This window comes from Paramormyrops kingsleyae, chromosome 12, assembly GCF_048594095.1.
Source record: "Paramormyrops kingsleyae isolate MSU_618 chromosome 12, PKINGS_0.4, whole genome shotgun sequence".
Lineage (NCBI taxonomy): Eukaryota > Metazoa > Chordata > Actinopteri > Osteoglossiformes > Mormyridae > Paramormyrops > Paramormyrops kingsleyae.
In genome coordinates this window covers 5,456,535-5,475,995 of record NC_132808.1, presented here as the reverse complement: position 1 = coordinate 5,475,995, position 19,461 = coordinate 5,456,535, and the positions used below count along the sequence as shown (strand labels likewise).

General features: G+C 44.4%; 1 protein-coding gene across 1 annotated transcript; it reads right to left on the bottom strand.

Annotated features, from left to right (window-relative positions):
• Positions 1–987: 987 nt before the first annotated feature.
• LOC111837686 (neuronal vesicle trafficking-associated protein 1) lies at positions 988–8,737 on the bottom strand. The gene is made up of 5 exons (XM_023799950.2): positions 8,490–8,737; positions 7,892–8,045; positions 7,216–7,332; positions 3,657–3,767; positions 988–2,426 (listed from the first exon to the last, which is right to left on the bottom strand). Exons 2-5 carry the CDS (start codon positions 8,018–8,020, stop codon positions 2,226–2,228), a joined length of 558 nt encoding a protein of 185 aa, XP_023655718.1. The 5' UTR covers positions 8,021–8,045; positions 8,490–8,737; the 3' UTR covers positions 988–2,225.
• Between the last annotated feature and the right edge of the window lie 10,724 nt (positions 8,738–19,461).

Below are 19,461 nucleotides of genomic sequence, written 5' to 3'. Positions count from 1 at the left end.
AAAACCAGACTAAACTTCATGTTGAGAAAAATGGCTTCTGTCTGTGTACTCATGACACACTAGAGTATACAGTCGGTCCTCCATATCTGCGAGGAATTGGTTCCATGATCCCCTGCAGATGCCAAACTCCACGGATTTTCACAAATCCTCCCATATAATTTAAATCATCTCTATATTACTTCTATTACTTATAATACATAATACAATGTAAATGCTATATAAATAGCTGTTACACTCTATTGTTAAGGGAATAATGAAAAGAAAAAGTACAAATGTTCAATACAGACGCCAAACTCCTATGCAATATCACTCCTATATCACAGTACATCTAGAAAATGTAATGAAAGAATGTATAAATCCATTCGCTCTCACACACACGCTGTTAACATTCACCAACATCCAAAACTATACATCATCCTCTTCGATTCAGTGTACTGCTTGGTGGGCGGAAAGTTCAAGTTTTGCTTTTTGGAACTTGATGGAATTTTTTTTCATCAATGTTTTGAATTTGCAGTTGGTTGAATTCATGGAGGCAGAACCCACTGGCCAATTGTAACAGCATTTTCGGGCAACACCAATGTGGCAGGAAATCGTGGCCAGGGACAATTAGGGGTATAAGAAGTGATAACAGAAAACACACCATAGTACAGCTGATGTGCACAGTGTTGTGTGCAAGGTGCTTATGCACATCACTCTCATCACAGCTGATGTGCAGTGCTGTGTGCAAGGTGCCTATGCACATCACTCTCATCACAGCTGATGTGCAGTGCTGTGTGCAAGGTGCCTATGCACATCACTCTCATCACAGCTGATGTGCAGTGCTGTGTGCAAGGTGCCTATGCACATCACTCTCATCACAGCTGATGTGCAGTGCTGTGTGCAAGGTGCCTATGCACATCACTCTCATCACAGCTGATGTGCAGTGCTGTGTGCAAGGTGCCTACGCACATCACTCTCATCACAGTTGGCAGACAAGCGATGACCCTGCAGGTTTTCACTCAATCTTTATTTAACTTTATTTATGTTTGCCAGTGAAATCACCATCTTTACCGACTTCTCCAGACCTTTGCAACAAAATATACTCTATAATCACTTGATTTCCTCCACCCAAAACATGCCACAAAGATACTTTTTAGACAATTATGTGAAATATGCAATTTTTTCTTTTTTTTTTAGTCTAAACTGAAAAATATCTCAATGCTTGCTTAAAATCTTTTATTATAATACGAACAGGAAAGCTAAGTCGATTCTCTCCCCCCATTTTGTAAGCAAGGGTTGCAGACAGACCAACCGTTTGGAAGGAGCCTGAGATGACAGGAATGGTGTGATGGCTAAAAGTACAGGCCTGTTTGGAGAGGGGTGGGGGTACTCCCAGGGTGGCTGTGCGAGGTCTGGTGAGCAGGTGAGGCTTTGAAATGAATAGTGACGAAGAAGCTAACGGTCAAGGAAACTCAAAGCTGGCAGCTAATTCCCAAGCGAGCAGATTAGCATGTATGTACGCCTGGTAAGCTTGGTGGACATGCCATAGGCTCTGGGCTCCACCCAAAGGAGGGGGTGGAGGGCTTGCGACCCTTTCACTAAAGGCAGACAACATGATAAAGCTTATAGCTGTAGTACCTCATGATGTCTGTGAGGGGCGCTAATGGATGTGGGCAGTGCAGACACCTGAGTAGGTGAAGTCAAATGACTTTTGAAACTGGGGTTTTGGACCTCAAGGGAAGTATGGAGGTACCCTTGGAGGGCTGGATGATGATACTTAATGATGAGCTATCACTACAAGCCCCAAGAATCCCGACCTACATGGTGTGGAAAGTCGGTAGTGTGTTGGCTTATGGTGCATTGTGGGTAATGTGTGAAAGTAAAACCATAAACCATATAATGTAGAACATAGGTCAACAGATGCAGTACTGAGGAAGTTCTCGGCTGCTCTATGAAGATGAAGCTCCTTTCAGACTCAGTGTACTGCTGGATTGCCTGAAGGAAACTTGGGACCTGTGTGTGTGCGCGTGTTTGTGATGGCTTAAGTGTGACAGGAGGTGGACATATCCATAGTCAAGTGTGTTTGGGTGTCTTACTCTGTATGGAGAGGAGAGTGTATTTCAGTGTGTGCACTTGGGTGTGTTGTGTGTGAGTTAGCATCATGCATTGGTCATTTTCTGTATATCTGTGTGTGTGTGTGTGTGTGTGTGTGTGTGTTGGGGGGGGGGGTCTGCCTGTGGGATCTCCTAGGCCAGCTTCTGGGACGTCTCCATCTCCTGCTGGGAGACCTTCTCCTCAGACATTACGGTCATCCAGGGCGAGACGGAGCGGGTGATGGTCTGCTTGGCCACGTTGTAGTGGTTGATGATGGTGAAGAGCCGGCCACGGCCCCCGGGCCCCTGGGGGGGGTAGTAGCTGTACACCCCGGCTGGCATGCAGCGTCCCTGCTGCAGAGGAAGGGGGGGAGAGACAGTCTGTCAGCTCGACAGTATGCTACTCGCCCGTGATCGAAGGGCAGGCCATCACACCGTATGACCGACCCCGGCCCAACAGGGCATTAGGGTCAGTGTGCCTCAGACGCCCGTGATCGAAGGGCAGGCCATCACACAGTATGACCGACCCCGGCCCAACAGGGCATTAGGGTCAGTGTGCCTCAGACGCCCGTGATCGAAGAGCAGGCCATCACACCGTATGTCCGACCCCGGCCCAACAGGGCATTAGGGTCAGTGTGCCTCACACGCCCGTGATCGAAGGGCAGGCCATCACGCTGCACGACGTTTCTGCACCCCGAGGACGGGGCTTGGGATGTGGGTGTCAGAAAATAAAGCCCAGGAATAAGATGTCAGTGCACCCCACCTTCTCAAAAATGAGTCATTTGGAACCCAGGCAGAAAAAGACAGAGCCATTACCACCTTGTGGCAGTATCTGTGTGAACTGTGAGGGGGAGGGGGAGGGGGGGTGAGAGAGACAAGCCATGCGGATTAACGCTGCCAGCAGGAACACAGTCAGCGGCCTCCCCCTCAACATGGCCCGAAAGCACTCGATACGGTACGACCCGGCAGGGCCCGGGAGCCCATCCAGGCCTACGGTGCACAGTGTGCGGAGCCATCCTCTTTCGGCGCCGGACACAGTCTGTCTTTAGAGTCCCTTGTCTGCTGGCAGCAGGTCGATCTGGACAGAACCTGCGAGGTCTAAATGGCTCCACTGAGAGCCGGGCCAAGCCCCGCGGGGGCCAGTGGAGTCGTCAGGGAGATCAGAGCCTCTTCTGTACGTCACCCCTTCGGTTCTGAAATGGCCGCACGCTGCCTGGCTTTGGAAATGATACTTTCAGTTTAAGGTGGGTTTCTTTGCAGGGATGCCACCTTCTGGGGACACAAAAGGCCCCCGCGGCCCCCCATCGCGTCTGTCACGGACACGTGCTGCTCAGTTTCCCGGTGAAACCCCGTCCTGAAAATCAGGATCTTGGCCCAATGGCGCCCTTGTTCTGACACATGCCTTCAGTGGGGCTCGTTTGCTACACTTCTTGGCATTTCTGGCTCCGCTCAGACCTTTCTGTTCTACACCTAATCCCTGTAGGGGGCAGGGATTCGGAACAGGGCCCCCGAAGTATGGTTGGCACCACCAGGATGCCCCCCCCCCCCCCAGTCAGTGTTGAAGCAGGACGGGGGTGTACATACCGTGTACATGAATCCCTCGGGGCACGGCTGCTCGTACTGGTACACTTTGTAGACCACCAGGAACACGACACAAACCAGAAACGCCAGCGCGCAGATCACTAGCAGGGTGACCTGACAGCGAAACAGAAACACACCCCCACAAAGGAACCATTCCAGTTAGCACTCAAACTTGAGAAAATGAAAAAAATCATCAGCCTTTACAGATTACATGTAATAAATAAATGAAATACAGAAAAGGTTTCTGGCTGCAACATGTGTGCAGCACTAGATGGCGCCAACACTTTATTAGATTAGATTGCAGCAGCAATGATTAAATTGCCATGATGGATGGCAGCCCAGTACATGTAATTCTTAAAAAAAAAAAAAAACATTCAGTGGGAAGATGCTTGTGGACATAAATTAGGGGATGCCAGATAAATATTTCCGTTGTTGATGTTTAGTGCTTCTGTTTTTGTTAAAATGCACTCACTTCGCAAATGTTGAAGAGCCTGCTTACCCAGACAATTATGGGTAATCATACTAATGGTCTGAGTTAATATAGCGGCATAACGAAAGCGACTGCAATGACACACTTAAACCAGTAAAGAAGCTTGTCTTTATGATTATAAATATTTTATAAGCATTATCATGAAAGCGAACAGAAAAACCCTTACAAAGTCGTTACAAGTCAGCATTTTTCCTTTAACAATAAACATGTTTCCATGCGCAAAAGGGTCTGGGGTACGTTACGGAAGGAAAATGTCTTTATGCTTCATCTGCATTTTTCGTTTGGCAAGAACGGTGTTTGCGGTCTCGTTCCCAGGCAAACACCATCCCGCTGTAATCTTCTGTCCGTGCGTTCGTCCTTATTCCCCAATTCCTACATGAACTCAGGGTGATTGCAGGAATTATAAAAAATGCTTCCGCGGATCAGCGCAGCAATCGTCTGGTAGTGCCCGTGGAAACGTGCTTTTATAGTCAATTTCACAACTGAGCCCAGGCTGTCATCCTGCTCCACAGCGGTTGCCTACAGGGCTTATTCGGAACAGAGTCTGAATCTAGCTGCGGAGATAAGGACTGATCAGGACCCAGACGGCACGCTTAGCTCCATCTAAATGTACTTACAACACCCAGCAGGATTAAATGGTTGAGCTATTAGCAAGCCGGCAAAAGGCACTGACTAAGCAAATAAATAATCTGGGACAAAAAACCTGATGCGCACAGGGAGAGCGCCAGTGTATTTAGCTCTGCGTTTAACCTGGAAAAGGCACCTTCAGTCCTCATCATACCTAAATAAAGTGTTGCTCCGCTTAAGAAAAACTCACTAGAAAAACAAATGTCAGAATGGGAGGTTCCCATTAATCCATTTTGTTAATTCCTTGACTGAACCAAAAAACTGCAGAATAAACTGGATCGGGTGACTATCTGGTTGATCATCTCCTGGATCTTGGGCATTTACTACCCAAGTGACCTACAGACCAGGTTTAACACGTACAGACAGCCTCAACCAGTTCCACCACAAGCATGTTACACGTTGCATCGGTGGTGTGTAGCTCAGCGGGCTGTGGGTTTTAATCCTGTAAGGATAATGGTATGTCTGTTGAGCCCTCAGCCAGCTGACCCTGTACTGGGACTCCAAGCTTCCCTCTCCTGTAGGCTTTTGACAACGGCATCAGCTGTAACGTCTTTCACATGAACACCCATAGATTTGAGGCTCCAGCTGGAATTCTCAGCTGCTGACTATAACCAAAGGAACCTCGACATGTCATTCTGCGCCGGCTTTTCTGCCTTTTCTCCCTTACTTGTGGAACAGTACAGAGAGACACGGGATTCTCCTTGATTCTCATTCAGCCGCTGACACAACCAACAGGGAACAAAAGGCAGTCAGACATGCTTTTAGTCTGACTTGACAGGTACAGATCTCTCCCTCTGGATCTTCACTTTGCTGCAATCCCCAGGTCACTGTGAATATATTAAAGCCTGTAAAGTAAATGACTACCTTTTACTGTTACTAACACTCTGAGCTCCAGACGCTTCCTGACTCACAGAAGGATGTGTAGGTGAATAGATGTAATGTGATGGCTCCCTTTTGAGCTGATAGCCACATCTGTCGGGAATAAACAGCGGTTTGGGGTTTGCCTGCCCGCTGGGGCACCTGATAGCTAGTGGCCAAAGCAAAAATGACAGGTGGGTTTGACGGGATAATTCCTGGTGCATCCTCCTTGAACTCTCCCTACCATGAGCCATGGTGTGCCGGTAGGAACAATGGGGGGGGGGGGGGTTTGGGTGAGGGATGGAAGGGGTGTGTCCTGAACATCTCCTCCAATAAAAAGCTCTGAAGGGGACGTGGGCGGAGACAGAGTGACCCACAACATTAGCCATGTCCTTCCTAAAAAATCTCCACTGGCAACAAAGCGAGCTGCTGCATGGACTCAGGGGGCTGCAGCATTTCCTGTGATCACACAGCCCTGACGAGGCCTGCCCGATACTTAGCCACTGTGCCGGGAGAAGCACCTGTTTGTCCTTTCTGCAGGAAGGCTCACATTCCTCAGCATTGCTGGTATCTTAACCAGAAGTAAATGCAAGGCTACTGTAACCCAATCTTCTGCAAAATCACATTCACCACAACAATCTCAGTGACATACATATCATCTAAACAAATTTACATTGAAATGCTTAATAAATCAATTTCAAGAATGATTTGCATAAAACTACTAACACGTCAGCAGGTGCACTCATTTGAGCTAAACTGCAGCATTATTTTTGTTTGGGCCCAAGAGGGGCAAATGCAGAGCAGACGCCAATCTCATGGCAGCAAAGCAAAGGTCAGCAAACATCATTGTCCACAGCGGGCTGAATGGGCGGAGAAATCAGACTGGAGAACAGTCTGATGGCCAGTTCTTGCCTTGGCCATTCAAAGGAGGATCACAGCCGCTGAGGGGGTGTAGTTTATTCTAAGCCTGTTTGTTTTACCGCGCGAATGACTCGCCACTGCGGACACCGAGTGGGAGAGGTGGCAGGTTGTACTGGGAGAAGGTGGGTGTCCAGCGTTTCCAGATACCGCTCATTAAAGGCTCAACCTGAAAAGCCAATCATCACGGTACAGGGGACACAGCTGTCACCGTAATGGCTGTGTGACACGTGTCTAATGAGAAATCACAGCCCCACCCATCATCTCCACCTCCCCCATAATCTCCCTCCCACCATCATACCCACTAGGATTCCATGATGGGACATCCGGTAGCACCTCCTCAAAGCCCAGGAGGAAGACCTGCCATTTCCACCTCTCTTCCAGACATCCAGCCCCTCCTCTACAACCCTCAGCTCCTTTGGTTACCTGGCAACACAACCTAGCAACCCAGCAGCAGGGGTTCCCGTGTTTGGTGCAACGGATCGGAAAAGAAACTCCATATTTGCATCCAAATAAATGCACAACCTTTTTCCGCTACTGTTGTGAAAACTGCCTGTCTTTGACATTTCCTTTAAAGATAATCACCCAAGAATTTTACCTCACTATTTTCTGAAGCCTATTGTTCCAGTGTTAAAAACATGGATTTCTGAAAACACAATCATATCTTACTTTAAGCCGTTCAGACACGCCTTCGATGATGCTTATTGTGAATTCGGCAATTTTGGGGGAACGAAATTTGCCTTTCTTGTGGGTACCATCATAGTCCGTCTTGGTTTTCACCACCACCTACAGGAAAGAGGGCAGAGTCAAACGTTAATAGCATCATCGTTGCTCTGTTCATTTCTACTGCTTTGCAAACACACATCCTCTTCGACGCTGAAGTGGGATTTGAAGACCGTGCACCGTGGTGTCCTTGACGCTGCAAACGGAGGGCTACTGCAGTGTGCGCGACCAAGACGCTCCGCGATCAAGGGAACCCGAAATGTGCAGTGTCCTTGTGCGCCTATGTTTTATAGTCAAAGCACATTTCGCACATTTGCAAAGCGTTGCACATTTTGATAACCGGGTAGGCTACAGCTTTTTATATCTAACTGCTGAGTGGGGAATTACTTAAGACAGATGCAGATATCAAGTCCTAACGACTCGAAACCAAATCAAATACAGGAATCGCGGAAATCATAAGAAAAAAACACCACCATCCAGGTTTAAACGTGAACACATCATGCAGCATTCGGAAATTTACTATACCAGTGCCAATGTCTTAATCCAAATTGAGTGCAATACGGTATGCTACGGCAACCTTCCGCAATATTTACTGAGTTTTAATTAAAATAATACATCTTACCTTGTTGGGCGGAGGAAATTGCAGTTGATTGACGTCCAGAGGTGTTATGAGAGGAATGGTGTCGAATCCGTCTTCCGAGACGGGTTTCGCATTATTTTTTTCGCAAAAATTGTTTCCCAGTTTCACCATTTTCTGTCTGAAATTATTTCCCAAACTGTTAGAGAAACAAAAAAAAAATGGTAAATGGGCTTTAAGCAGAACGGGGGCGTGCGGCACGTCCACAGATAGCGAGCATGCGGTCCTCTCACACGTGAATAACTGGAATCGTTTATTATATTTCACTCATATATAGGAAAATGAAAGGGTGAAACATTTCGACTGCATATTATCCATCCGATTGCTATGCACATCACACACGCCGGGGGTACAGTCATCTCTAACCAAGGTTTAGCCTAATAATACGACGATACGCGCGTCGTTAATGTTTTTTGTTCTGATATTGAATTTGGTCTCACCTAGCAGTACAATATATTATTTTTTTCAGCTATATACAATGCATTCGATAAATCGCTCGGTAGTCGCAGCATAGTTGCAGTCAATGAGGAGGCACCACACGGGCCACATAAATCATATATAACCCTTCGATCAAAAGACTTACCTTGGCAATGAAAGGCAAAGGTAAAGCGAGGAGGGCACGACGGCGACGTGGAGCCCTTAATGAAGCCGATTGAACGTGTTAATCCTGTGCCAGCGGTCCAGGGATGACGCAGCTGATTTGATGCTGCGAGGGGCGCTTCTGCGGACTCCGGAGCGGGGCAGCGCTGTTTAACGGTGATGTAACGGCAGCGGATCGGCCCGGTGCGAAAGCCGGCTTTGCCGCCTGCATGTGCAATAACCGCAGTAAAATCGCACCGATGTACGTTTAAAGTAATGTGCACAATGCACATGACTCTCAGTTCCCTTAAGCATTCTTTATGGGTCAGACACACAAGATCCTAGTGGTTTGTATTATGAGTTTATTAAGGTAAAAGTTGATGGTTCAAGAGTATATTATTTATTGTTTTAACGGACATATTATATTATGTATTATATGACGAATTTTTTTCGTGCATTACACATTTTCGATGGTAATTTTTCCCAACCAGTTAGCTATTGAACGTTCCTTTGCAACACTCTATTTCCCTGCTTCAATTCACCACGGTGGAGACCTGTTGGTGATCCCTGTTTTGAGGATTCTAACGTAATTTGGTTGGTACCACCTGCGGTCCAATGTCATTTTTGAGTATAAGGACAGGATGACACGTTTAGGCGTGGGGAATAAGCGGACATGGTAGCCCCCTAAAAGCAGCCTGCGTGGTGGTTATGAAAGCGACAGTAATAAAGCTTTTTAATGAGATTGGTTCTCGGGCTGCCTGGAGTGCATCTGCTTGATACGTTTTTTAATCGCTTTATTCCTGTTTATTTATCAGAGTTCCTATCCTATAAATCTATTGCCCATGTAATTTATGCAGTTTTATTAATAAATCAGCTTGGTTTTATTCTTTGTCAAATGCAAAGAAATTAATAATGTGGATTCTTCTTAACCTCATGATGTTTTTATGGTGAATCGCAATAAATATAGACCTGGACATAGGATTGTACTTGGTGGTCAGATATGAGTTATTTTAATTAGGCCTACAGAGCATTGCAGAAGCATACATACACCAGCTTATCTTATCTAGAAGGAATTATATTGTTGAACCTCTTTAAACCAGGGGCGGGTATCAGTATCCATTAATTGAACTGTATGCTTAGTAATTATCCTATTTTCAGTCGGTTGCTAGGCTACCGTCTCCGCTGGAGGCTTGGCTTTAACAGCAACAGTCAGGGTGCATATCCACCATGCCCTGCTTTGTGGCGATAAGAGGGGCGGCACCCTGCAGCTGGGACGATTGAAAGGGGTCGGGGGGCAAAACGATGCCCACGGTCATAATAAGCTGTCATCCCATCTTAGATGGGGATGCTGGAGTGAAGAATTTGCCATTGATATTCAGTATCACTTCACTCATCCGGTCAGGATGATGGTATTGTATTAACACAGACATGACAGCCACTGGGAAATGAATACCATGTTTCATTTCTCTGTGTTTAAAACGTCAAACCCATCACATTTGAGGCTTAAACCCCAAACTGTCCTTCTTCTGACCGTCCTGCCATTTGGGTTACCGAAGTCACAAGGAGTATTAAACATAAGGGAAGATCAGGGATGAAATGTTTCCCCACTGTGGATAAATTAAAAAGTAAAACCTTTTAATTGTTAATTGTAGCTGCCAAACTGCCTGTAGGTGGGAATTGTATGTGGCTAGTGAGGGAGTGTGCCCTGTGATGGCTTGGCACCCCATCCGGGGTTATTCTCTGCATTGCAGACCCCCACAACCCTGAATATCATAAGTGGGTACAGAAAATGTGTCATATCCTGCTCTGCCCGATCCGCCTGTCTCCTCCCACACCTGTCCCTCGTTAGCCTTACCGCTCGTTCCTGCCCTTTTGTGATCTACAGCAGCTGCCTCTCGATGAACCCCCTTGTTGTTTCATTATTTAAGTGCTTCTTAGGCTTGTGATTGCCAGTTGTGTCATTGGAGTTGTGTAATCCTGTTATTCGTGTGCTCTTCTCCCCTCTTGACCCCCTATGATGCTTTTTGTTTGTCTGTTCTGGTTTAGTTCATAAAACCCCCTTTTTTAAATCCTCATGCCTGCTCCTGTGTCCTCTGTTCTGCCCTCACATGACAAAATGGATGGAACTTGACTGTAGAGTAACACTATGGAATTTAACACAAATGCACTCAAGGCTTTAAGTGATAAGACTCAGCACTATATTATTCCAGATGCAAGAAAAACACTGATTTGTTTGAGACAGATCTGATGGTTGAGCATCAGAGGAGTTATTATGGGAAAAGCAGAGCAGTGGTGTGCATACTGGTGCGTGGCCGCAACTCGAGGGGGCAGGGTTTCCATTTTTACACGATTTTTACATGATGTGCCAGACATAAAGCTCAATCTGACAGCAAGGAAACAAACAGATTGACCGTTTCTGTGAAAATTGCATTTTCCTGACATATCTCCCATGGTCCATCCAGGCTTGTTGAGAAATGAGGTGCATGGGTGAGTCTGAGCCTGAGTCACAGGTATTCATAAACCAGCCTTGGCCATTTCACCTGCCACAAGCGCTCCATAAACATTTCCTGTAACTATATCTTATGACACACATAATACCACATGCTTGTACAGATGAGTAGTCAGGGAAATACACGGTTGTTACGACACCTAAACACTTGTGACTCGTATAGGAAAACAGATGGCTTTGCACCCCCTAAGCAAGGGATTTCAACCAAGGACCTGTAGATGATTGCCCTGCGATGGGCTGGCCCCCTGTCCAGGGTTGTTCCCTGCCTTGTGCCCATTGCTTCCGGGATAGGCTCCGGACCCCCCGCAACCCAGTAGGTGTCACGGTTGCGGAGAGGCGAGCAGGGAAGCAGGGGAACGGAGCCAGGAAGTCGGGTTGGACGGGGTTTATTCGAGGAAGACGGGACCGGGGAATCACAACAGGCAACATTACAATGACAAGTCTCGGGAAGACTAACTCAGACGAGGACTAAATACACAAGACAAGCTAGACTTAATAGGACACAGGCGATCACAATCAGGGCTGAACACGGGGTAACGAGGTGGGCGTGGCACACATTAGGATCATACGGAGCAGGGTGTGACAGTAGGATAAGCGGGTTGGATAATGGATGGATGGATGGACCTGTACATGATGACTATATATTTTGTCACTGCTTTTGCGAACTTGTGCACAAGTTTCTCACTCAGTTGTACAGACACTCCTCTACTTACGAATGAGATACGTTCCGAACGGCCGTTCGTAACTTGAAATGTTTTTAAGTCGTTATCCAACATTAAGGGTATAGGCAACTACAAAGAACTAGGATGCCGGGAGTCCGCACGCTACGCTGCTGCGCACAGAAAAAAAAAATTGATGTTGCGGACAGGAAACGGGAGCCCAATGAACACAATTTGGACTTACAGTCCTCTTCGTTCGTATGTCTGAAAGTTCATAAGTTGAAAATTCGTAAGCAGAGGAGCGTCTGTACAAAGTGTCATGTGATTTGACAATGTCATTTTTTTGGAGGTATGTTTTACAAAGCCAGAATGTTCAGCTGTTAGGTAAAATAGGTTTGTGTCATATCTGTGATTTGTTTTTTGGACTACAAAGTAAAACAACTGACCGAACATTATCCAAGAGTAGTGATTCCATGTTTTTTTTTGCCAGGGGTTGTAGAATGTATAGTAAAATCTAAAAATAAATGCAACTGAATTTTGGGGCATATATATACAGTGGTACCTCAGTTCTCGAACTCATTAGAACTCGAATTTCTTAAAAGTCGAACCAACCAGTTAGAAAAAAAATTACCTAGAGCTCGATCTGAATCTCAGAAGTCAAACCGTGAACGCCGACCTAAGATAACTTGTATGCGCAGGGAAATGAGTCACGCAGCAAGTCTCTCAGCTGAAACAAAATGTAAAGCTTCAGTCTCAGCCTGCCATAGCATGCATGTTTACACTAGCTGAATACATATATTTTGATAGTAAAAATACATTTAGACAATAATAGACAGTAACAGTAATTATTATTATATAATAAAATACATTTAAAAATAAAGATTTCTTATTCATTATTTTAATATCAATAATAAACCATTAATGCATTTAATTATAATAATTTTGTAGTGCGGGGACAGAACGGAGACAAAGGGGCAGACGTCAGGGTATCGGGGAGTACGGGGTTAAATTACAGATAAGGCAGGCAAAACGTATACGGACAATACAATGACCAGACTAGGGAAACAAACTGAAACGCGGAGGAAATACAGAGGACTAATGACAACAACCAGAAACAGCTGATCACATGGAGATTCGACACGGGGTTAAGGAGGGGGCGTGGCACACAGAAGGAGCGGACAATCGGGGCAGGACACATTGTTTTTTTTGTTTTTTTTAACTTTACACATTGTTTGGATACAGTTATTTTCTTACTTTACAAATTACTGTTTTGATAAATGTACGTAGATGTGTTTAGTACAGTATATGCTTTTCTTGTTTTATCCCGTTCATTTTGTTATTAATAACAACATGGTAGTAGCCATAGAAATGGGCAGGGGGTGCAGAACGCACCCCAAGGAACCATTGAGGGTTAAATGCTAAAATAAAAAAACATATTTAGGTGTAATTTTTTGGGGGGCCGGGAACCAATTAATCGGTTTTCCATTATTCCTTATGGGGAAAATTCGATTAGAGCTCGAACTTTTTAGGATTCGATCCAGAGTTCTGAACGGATTAAGTTCTAGTTCTGAGGTACCACTGTATTGCAAAGATTTTGCAGGGAGAGTAACAGCGCCCTCTAGACACCTATTGCGGCAAGTTTTACAGTGTAACAAGGTACAGGGCTGCCAACTATCTGGCATTGACCGTTACATTCCCACAATTAGCTCCAATATTATGCTGTCATGCTAAGCATGTAATATCTCCTGTAAATTTTATAATTCTAACTACAGTGTTAACTAGGGGAAATCCGAATATACGACTGAAACGGAGAGCCTGTCCCGTACAAATAATGTCTTCTTCCTAAAGTCAATTGTCTTCTGATAATTACTGATGAACATCCATGTCTGTATTCAGTCTTTTTTTCGGTTTTATCACTAGCTTTTAGGGAAGCAACGATGCTCACTGACCTGCTATTGAAAATTTGTGGACTATGGTTAAAAGCCAGGTTTGCGCCAGGAAACCAACTGTTGGGTTGAAATTGTATATATATTATCACTCACGTGTATTCTGAAGAATGCATAACTGTATATATTATCACTCACGTGTATTCTGAAGAATGCATAACTTGTTCCATGTAGCAACTGTGTAAATGCTTAACAGTAATTTTCCATCACGTGCAGCAGACGAGCCCACCTCTGACACATTCCCATTGCTTCCATCCCATTCTAAAATGTTGTTCACACCCACAATGTAACCTGATATCAGTATGTTTACCTTACAGTATAAATAAACCCTGTCGAGGAGCCACACACTTGTAGCTCACACTGTGGTGTGGTTACCCTTGCAACAAGTAAAACAGCGCGTGTCTCATACTCTGTGGGCCGGCAGCCGGGGGAGCTGATCGCTCTCCCCGACACCAACCTATCAAAATGAACTCATTTCCCCCAAGAAGAACCAATTCCACCAAGAAGAGTGGAAAAATATCCAGCCAGTTTTACGCCAGAAGCTTGTTGATGGCTAAAAGTGTCTAGTTGAGGTGTAACTTGCTAAGGGACATTTAACCAAATATTATAGGGAGTGTATGTGTGTATTTGAGCCTGTATGTATAATTTTGACCCTGTGTGGATTGCAGAAAATCCAAAATATATTCAAACTTGTGCACCCAATTCTTGTTTTTAAAAATCATTGATGATGCATGATGTATAATCATTTTACCCTGGAAAAAGGACGGTTCAAATCATTAAAAGTCCAATATTAATATGACATTCATGCCCCTGATGAGTGTATGTAAACTTCTGAGCACAGCTGTTGTGTGCCTCCAAACTTGAGTACAAGGAAGTAGGAGGAGAGGTTGAGCAGCAACTATCTTTTACAGAACTTTTGACAAATATGGTACATTAGAGACAGGTATGTAATTGCTGAGCTTCTGTGGATCCAAACTTGGCTTCTTCAATAGTGGCCTGATTATTGCGACTTTGAGTTTGTCAGGTACATCACCAGATGGCAGGAACACATTCATTATGGAAGTTATAGGTCTTGACAGAACTCCCAAGGATTCTTTAAGACGATTAGTGGGGCTTTGGTCCAGTGGCCCAAGTAGTCGGTTTGATCTTAGTTATAATAATTTTTAGCTCTTGTTCATTAATTAAATCAAAAACAATAAGGATGTGTTCACGTTCTGTTTGCATTGGAGTTAATTGCGAGCCACTTGAACATGTTTGAAGCCTAATGTTTGCCATTTTATCATTAAAGAAGTTCACAAAATGTTCCCTATCAAAATTTCATTAGTAGAGGTTCAGCCTTATTTATTAGACGAGCTATTGTTTTAAAAAGGTAGCAAGGGTTATTTATATAGCAATCAGTAAGGTTAGACTAAGAGGCTGAATGTGCCCTATAAAGGGCTTGCTTGTATTGCTGCAGGTGCTCGAACCATGACAACTTGAATGCTTTTAAACCCATGGATTTCTATTTGCAGTCCAGTCTGCGGCAACCCTGTTTGTAAGAGCGTGTGTGATCATTCAACCATAGGGAGGGTTTGGTGGTTTTTACCACTTTATTTTTCAAAGGAGCTGTTTCATCTAAAATCTGACTAACCACTGTGTTGAAGTCGTGGGTGACTTCACGGACATCTCTACTAGACATGAAGTTCACGTTATTTACTGCATTAATAAATAGTAGGGAATTTCTATCATTTAGGTAACGTGTCGTAATGAGTCAAAGAGGGAGGCGCAATCACAAAGGTGATTAGAAAGTGGTCAGAGAAGGACAGACAGATACATGATGAACATAAACTCTGTGACTGATAATCAAGTCTAGTGTATGATGGTGAACATGGTCCCGTTTGTGTTGGTAACATTCAAGAGAGTCCAGGAAGGACAGGAAACTTTTGCTGAAGGTATCAGTCTCTATGTCCACATGCATGTCCATATTGTGTTTATTTGTGTAACCTTGTTAGTGACCCTGCTTCTATTACTCTTCCGTGATGTTAATGGGTTCTCATTACATTTTTTATTTTATACAGGTTTTGTGGAAATATAAAAATAAATGTAAAACACTTGCAGAAGCCAGAAGTGGTTTAAGACTGGCGGAGGACCTGCAAATAAGGACACTGAGCAGTTGGATGAATTACTGACAGGAATAATGGAGCACCAACATCCTTTGGAGAACATACCAGATGATGACCATCTAGACAGTTCAGATGAGGGATCACGCACACCTGAATTGAGTATATTAGTGCATTGATTTAGCCTTTATTTCTCTCCTTTCAGACTGTTGTTTGTCATCCAACAACTATTTCTCATTTAATGTGTTCATTTGATCATATGAACTGTTCTTGTTTGTAGGTGAAAGTCAAATGGACAGAACTGGAGAGTTGCAGGGCGGCGCAGTGGTTAGCGCTGCTGCCTCACAGCAAGACGGTGTCATGGACCCGGGCGGCTCGGGTACGAGAAAGTGGCATAGTGCACACTGAAACAGGGTGGACGACCCACTGGCAGCTCCAAGAACAAAAGGGGTTTATTAAATAAAACAGAAAACACAAAACCAAAACCAAAAGGACCACGAGGGTCAAAAACTAAAAAAGGATTAACAAAAACTGGGCAAATAAGCAAAATACACACCACACAAACGTCTCAATACTAACCAAACACGATCAATACAAACCATCAAACATCGCAACCATAGAACAACAACACAATGAACCACTGAGGAACTAAACAGAAGCAGGAACTACAATACTAAAGGGGTAACGAGACTAACACAGGACAGGTGAGACTAATTAACAAAGACCAGGGAAACAGGGCACAGGTGGAACTAATAAACTCAAAGGAACTAAACAGGGAAACTAAGAACTAACCAAGGACACAGGGAAACAGAAACCAATACTAGGGAATTAAACAGGTAAAGACACAAGCAGGGGCACAAGGAACAAAACCAAAACCAACTACAAAATCAGACACAAGAACTAAAGAAACTCAAATGAAACACTAGGGAGCAAAATACAAAAACAGAGGAGGCTGGATTCAAACGCAGGACAGAAGGGTACACAGACAACCACATGCTCAACACATTGAGCCACATGACCAGACAGGTAACAGGGGAGAACAAAGACTAACATGAAGGACGGGAATGACCAGCAACACCTGCTGGCCAAACGGCGAAGGGACACAGTAGGACCACAGCAGGGTCTGACCCTGACAGAAGGTCCCAGGTCCTTTCTGTGTGGGGTTTGCATGCTCTCCCCATGTTCGTGGGGGCTTTTTTCCGGGGGCTCTGCTGTCCTCCCACGGTCCAAAAGCATGCAGGGCATGTTGATTGGCGAGTCTAAATTGTGTGTATGCACCCTTCAGTGTGTTGGTGACTGCCTAAGGTTGGTTCCCGCCTGTGCCCATTGTTCCTGGGATAGGCCCCGGTGTCTGCCAGAAGAGTCACAATCCATGAAAAGCTGGCTAGGGAATTTCATGAACACAAGTTGAAGTATCTAAAGGAGGAGCATCAAATGAAAATGAAGATGGTCCAAGTAGAACTAGAAATGAAGACGGAGAGTGAGATGCAACTGTCACATTATACCAGCAATAAATAAAAAATGTTTATTTCATCATATTGAATGACTTTCTTTAATATACCAGACAAAATACACTTTTTAGAATATATTAATTTGACCATGACATGTGAAAATGTATATTCCAGCGGAACAATGAAAAGGTAAATAATGTCAAACAGCTATTTAAAGTGGCACAATACAAAAGCATCTCTGAATGCAAGTCCTTCTGTGTGGTTTGTTGTAATTGAAGATATATCTTGATTGTTATCATCTAGTATTGGAGGGTCTGGGCATCTATGCCATTTCAGGTAGTTATGAAGAACAGTTTTTGCAATAATGACAATGCAGCATCTTCTTGGCATGAATCAAAGTGTTTTCCGAAGGCACTGAAAACGACTCTTCCAAACATGCGCTCCACTGGACCCCTACTGCGCATATGAGCTTGGTTGTAGTACCTTTGCTCAGGTGTAATTGGGTGCAAGTATAGTGTAAACAAAAAATTCCTTTGAGTATATCCACTGTCACCAAGCAATATTCCATTATGATCTCCTCTTTCAAACTGAACATACAGTGATGAGTTAAGTAAAATCCGGGAATCATGAGTGGCACCTTTCCAACTGGGAACAATTTTCGAAAACTGTAACTGGGGAGTGCATACACCTTGGACATTAATGGAAAACCAGTTCAACCAGTTGCAATTCCTGTATTCCTCAGCATCTGTGGTAGAGGGATGTTTTATGGGAATATGGATTCTGTCGATGCGGCCTATGAAAGTTCCCATATTCATAGATTTGTACCTTGTAATTAACTTGGGTTGCAGCATCTGGAAAGTTTGTCTTCTCAATACACAAATGGCCTTACATACTGTACTCTGTGAACAACTTACACACCGTTAGTTCACAGACCCCACATAAATCCCCAGTTTCTCTGTGAAAGGTGCTACATGCCAAAAAACGTACAGTTATGAGCACCTGCAGACTAACTGGAAAAGGCCGTCCTCTTAGGGTAACAGATGAAAGACTGGATTCCAAAAGAGAAATGATCTCCACCACATTTACTTTAGCAGGTTGTATTCGATGATCATCAATTGACAAACTCTAAGTAATCCATGCGTCTTCTTCAGCAAACAACATCAATCTGAAGTTAAACCTGCATGCTGGGAGGTTTTATTTAAACCTCAATTTATTCCTGGACTAGGTCTAATCTTCCTACAGGAAACAAGCTTAGTTTATTCAGGAATAAGCTTAGTCTCGTACTGTTTTGTACCTTGACTGAGAAAGCAGATTTCTGTTAGTCTGCATTAAAAGGCTGTTTAAATCTAGCACCAGCTTTAATCTCTGTCTGGGAAACGGCCCCATAGTATTTTCAGCATGTTACTTAAATGACATGCAGCAGCTCTCTTCCACACAGAGACCACTACCATATACTAATAATTAAATTAAGTTCAGAATCAAGGTAAGGTACCTTCATGTCACTCCTGTTAAAGCCGATGCTTAGTTCATATTGTAATGTTGGGCGTTTCCTGGTGGCTGGACTGTTTAGTTACTTTGATGTGTGAACAGAATCCAGTAGACTTTATCCAATAAAATCGAATTGAAAAAAAAAATTGGTTGAACAGGCTAACAAATAAGATACATAAATAACCAGTCTTTATGGCTGAGTTGAGTTAGTTAGCCTAGTCTACAGGATGTAGACCTACAGAAGGCAAAGACCTAAAAAAGTGCAATATTTTATCATGTGATTTAAAAAAGTACCAGACACACCTCCTGCTGCAAGTTACAGCCCTACAGGTTCTGCCTTTTGCACGGGGCTAGTATCATCTCCCTACCTGTATGCATCAGAATTCCCCATTGTGTGCCCTTCCCCTATAGCTAGCGACCTAATGTTAGCCCATCTTTTGATTAAAAGAGTAAAGAGGTGCTAGACCCTTATTGCTGAGCAATACCCTCCATCAGCTTCAGCTGGGAGTTCCCTCAGCCTTGAGAGCTCTGTGAGGTCAATCTTGGCTTGTTGGCCAAGCAGAACATCTGGGACAGTGAAGCCACAGCCTAGGCCTCTTACTCATAGTGGGGGTTCTCCAAGCCCTCCTCGACATTCCCTCAAAGATCGTCTCCCCCTTGAAAACCTCATAGCCACCCTCAGCCAACGGTTTGGCGAGATCAGGGAATAAACCCTTTTCTGCAACTGCAGCTGGGTCAGAGAGGAGAAGCTGGGGCTCCCAGCTTCTGAGCCAAGTGTCCCAGCATGGTGGGGTTACCCTCACTGCCCAGAGCCCATGCAAGAT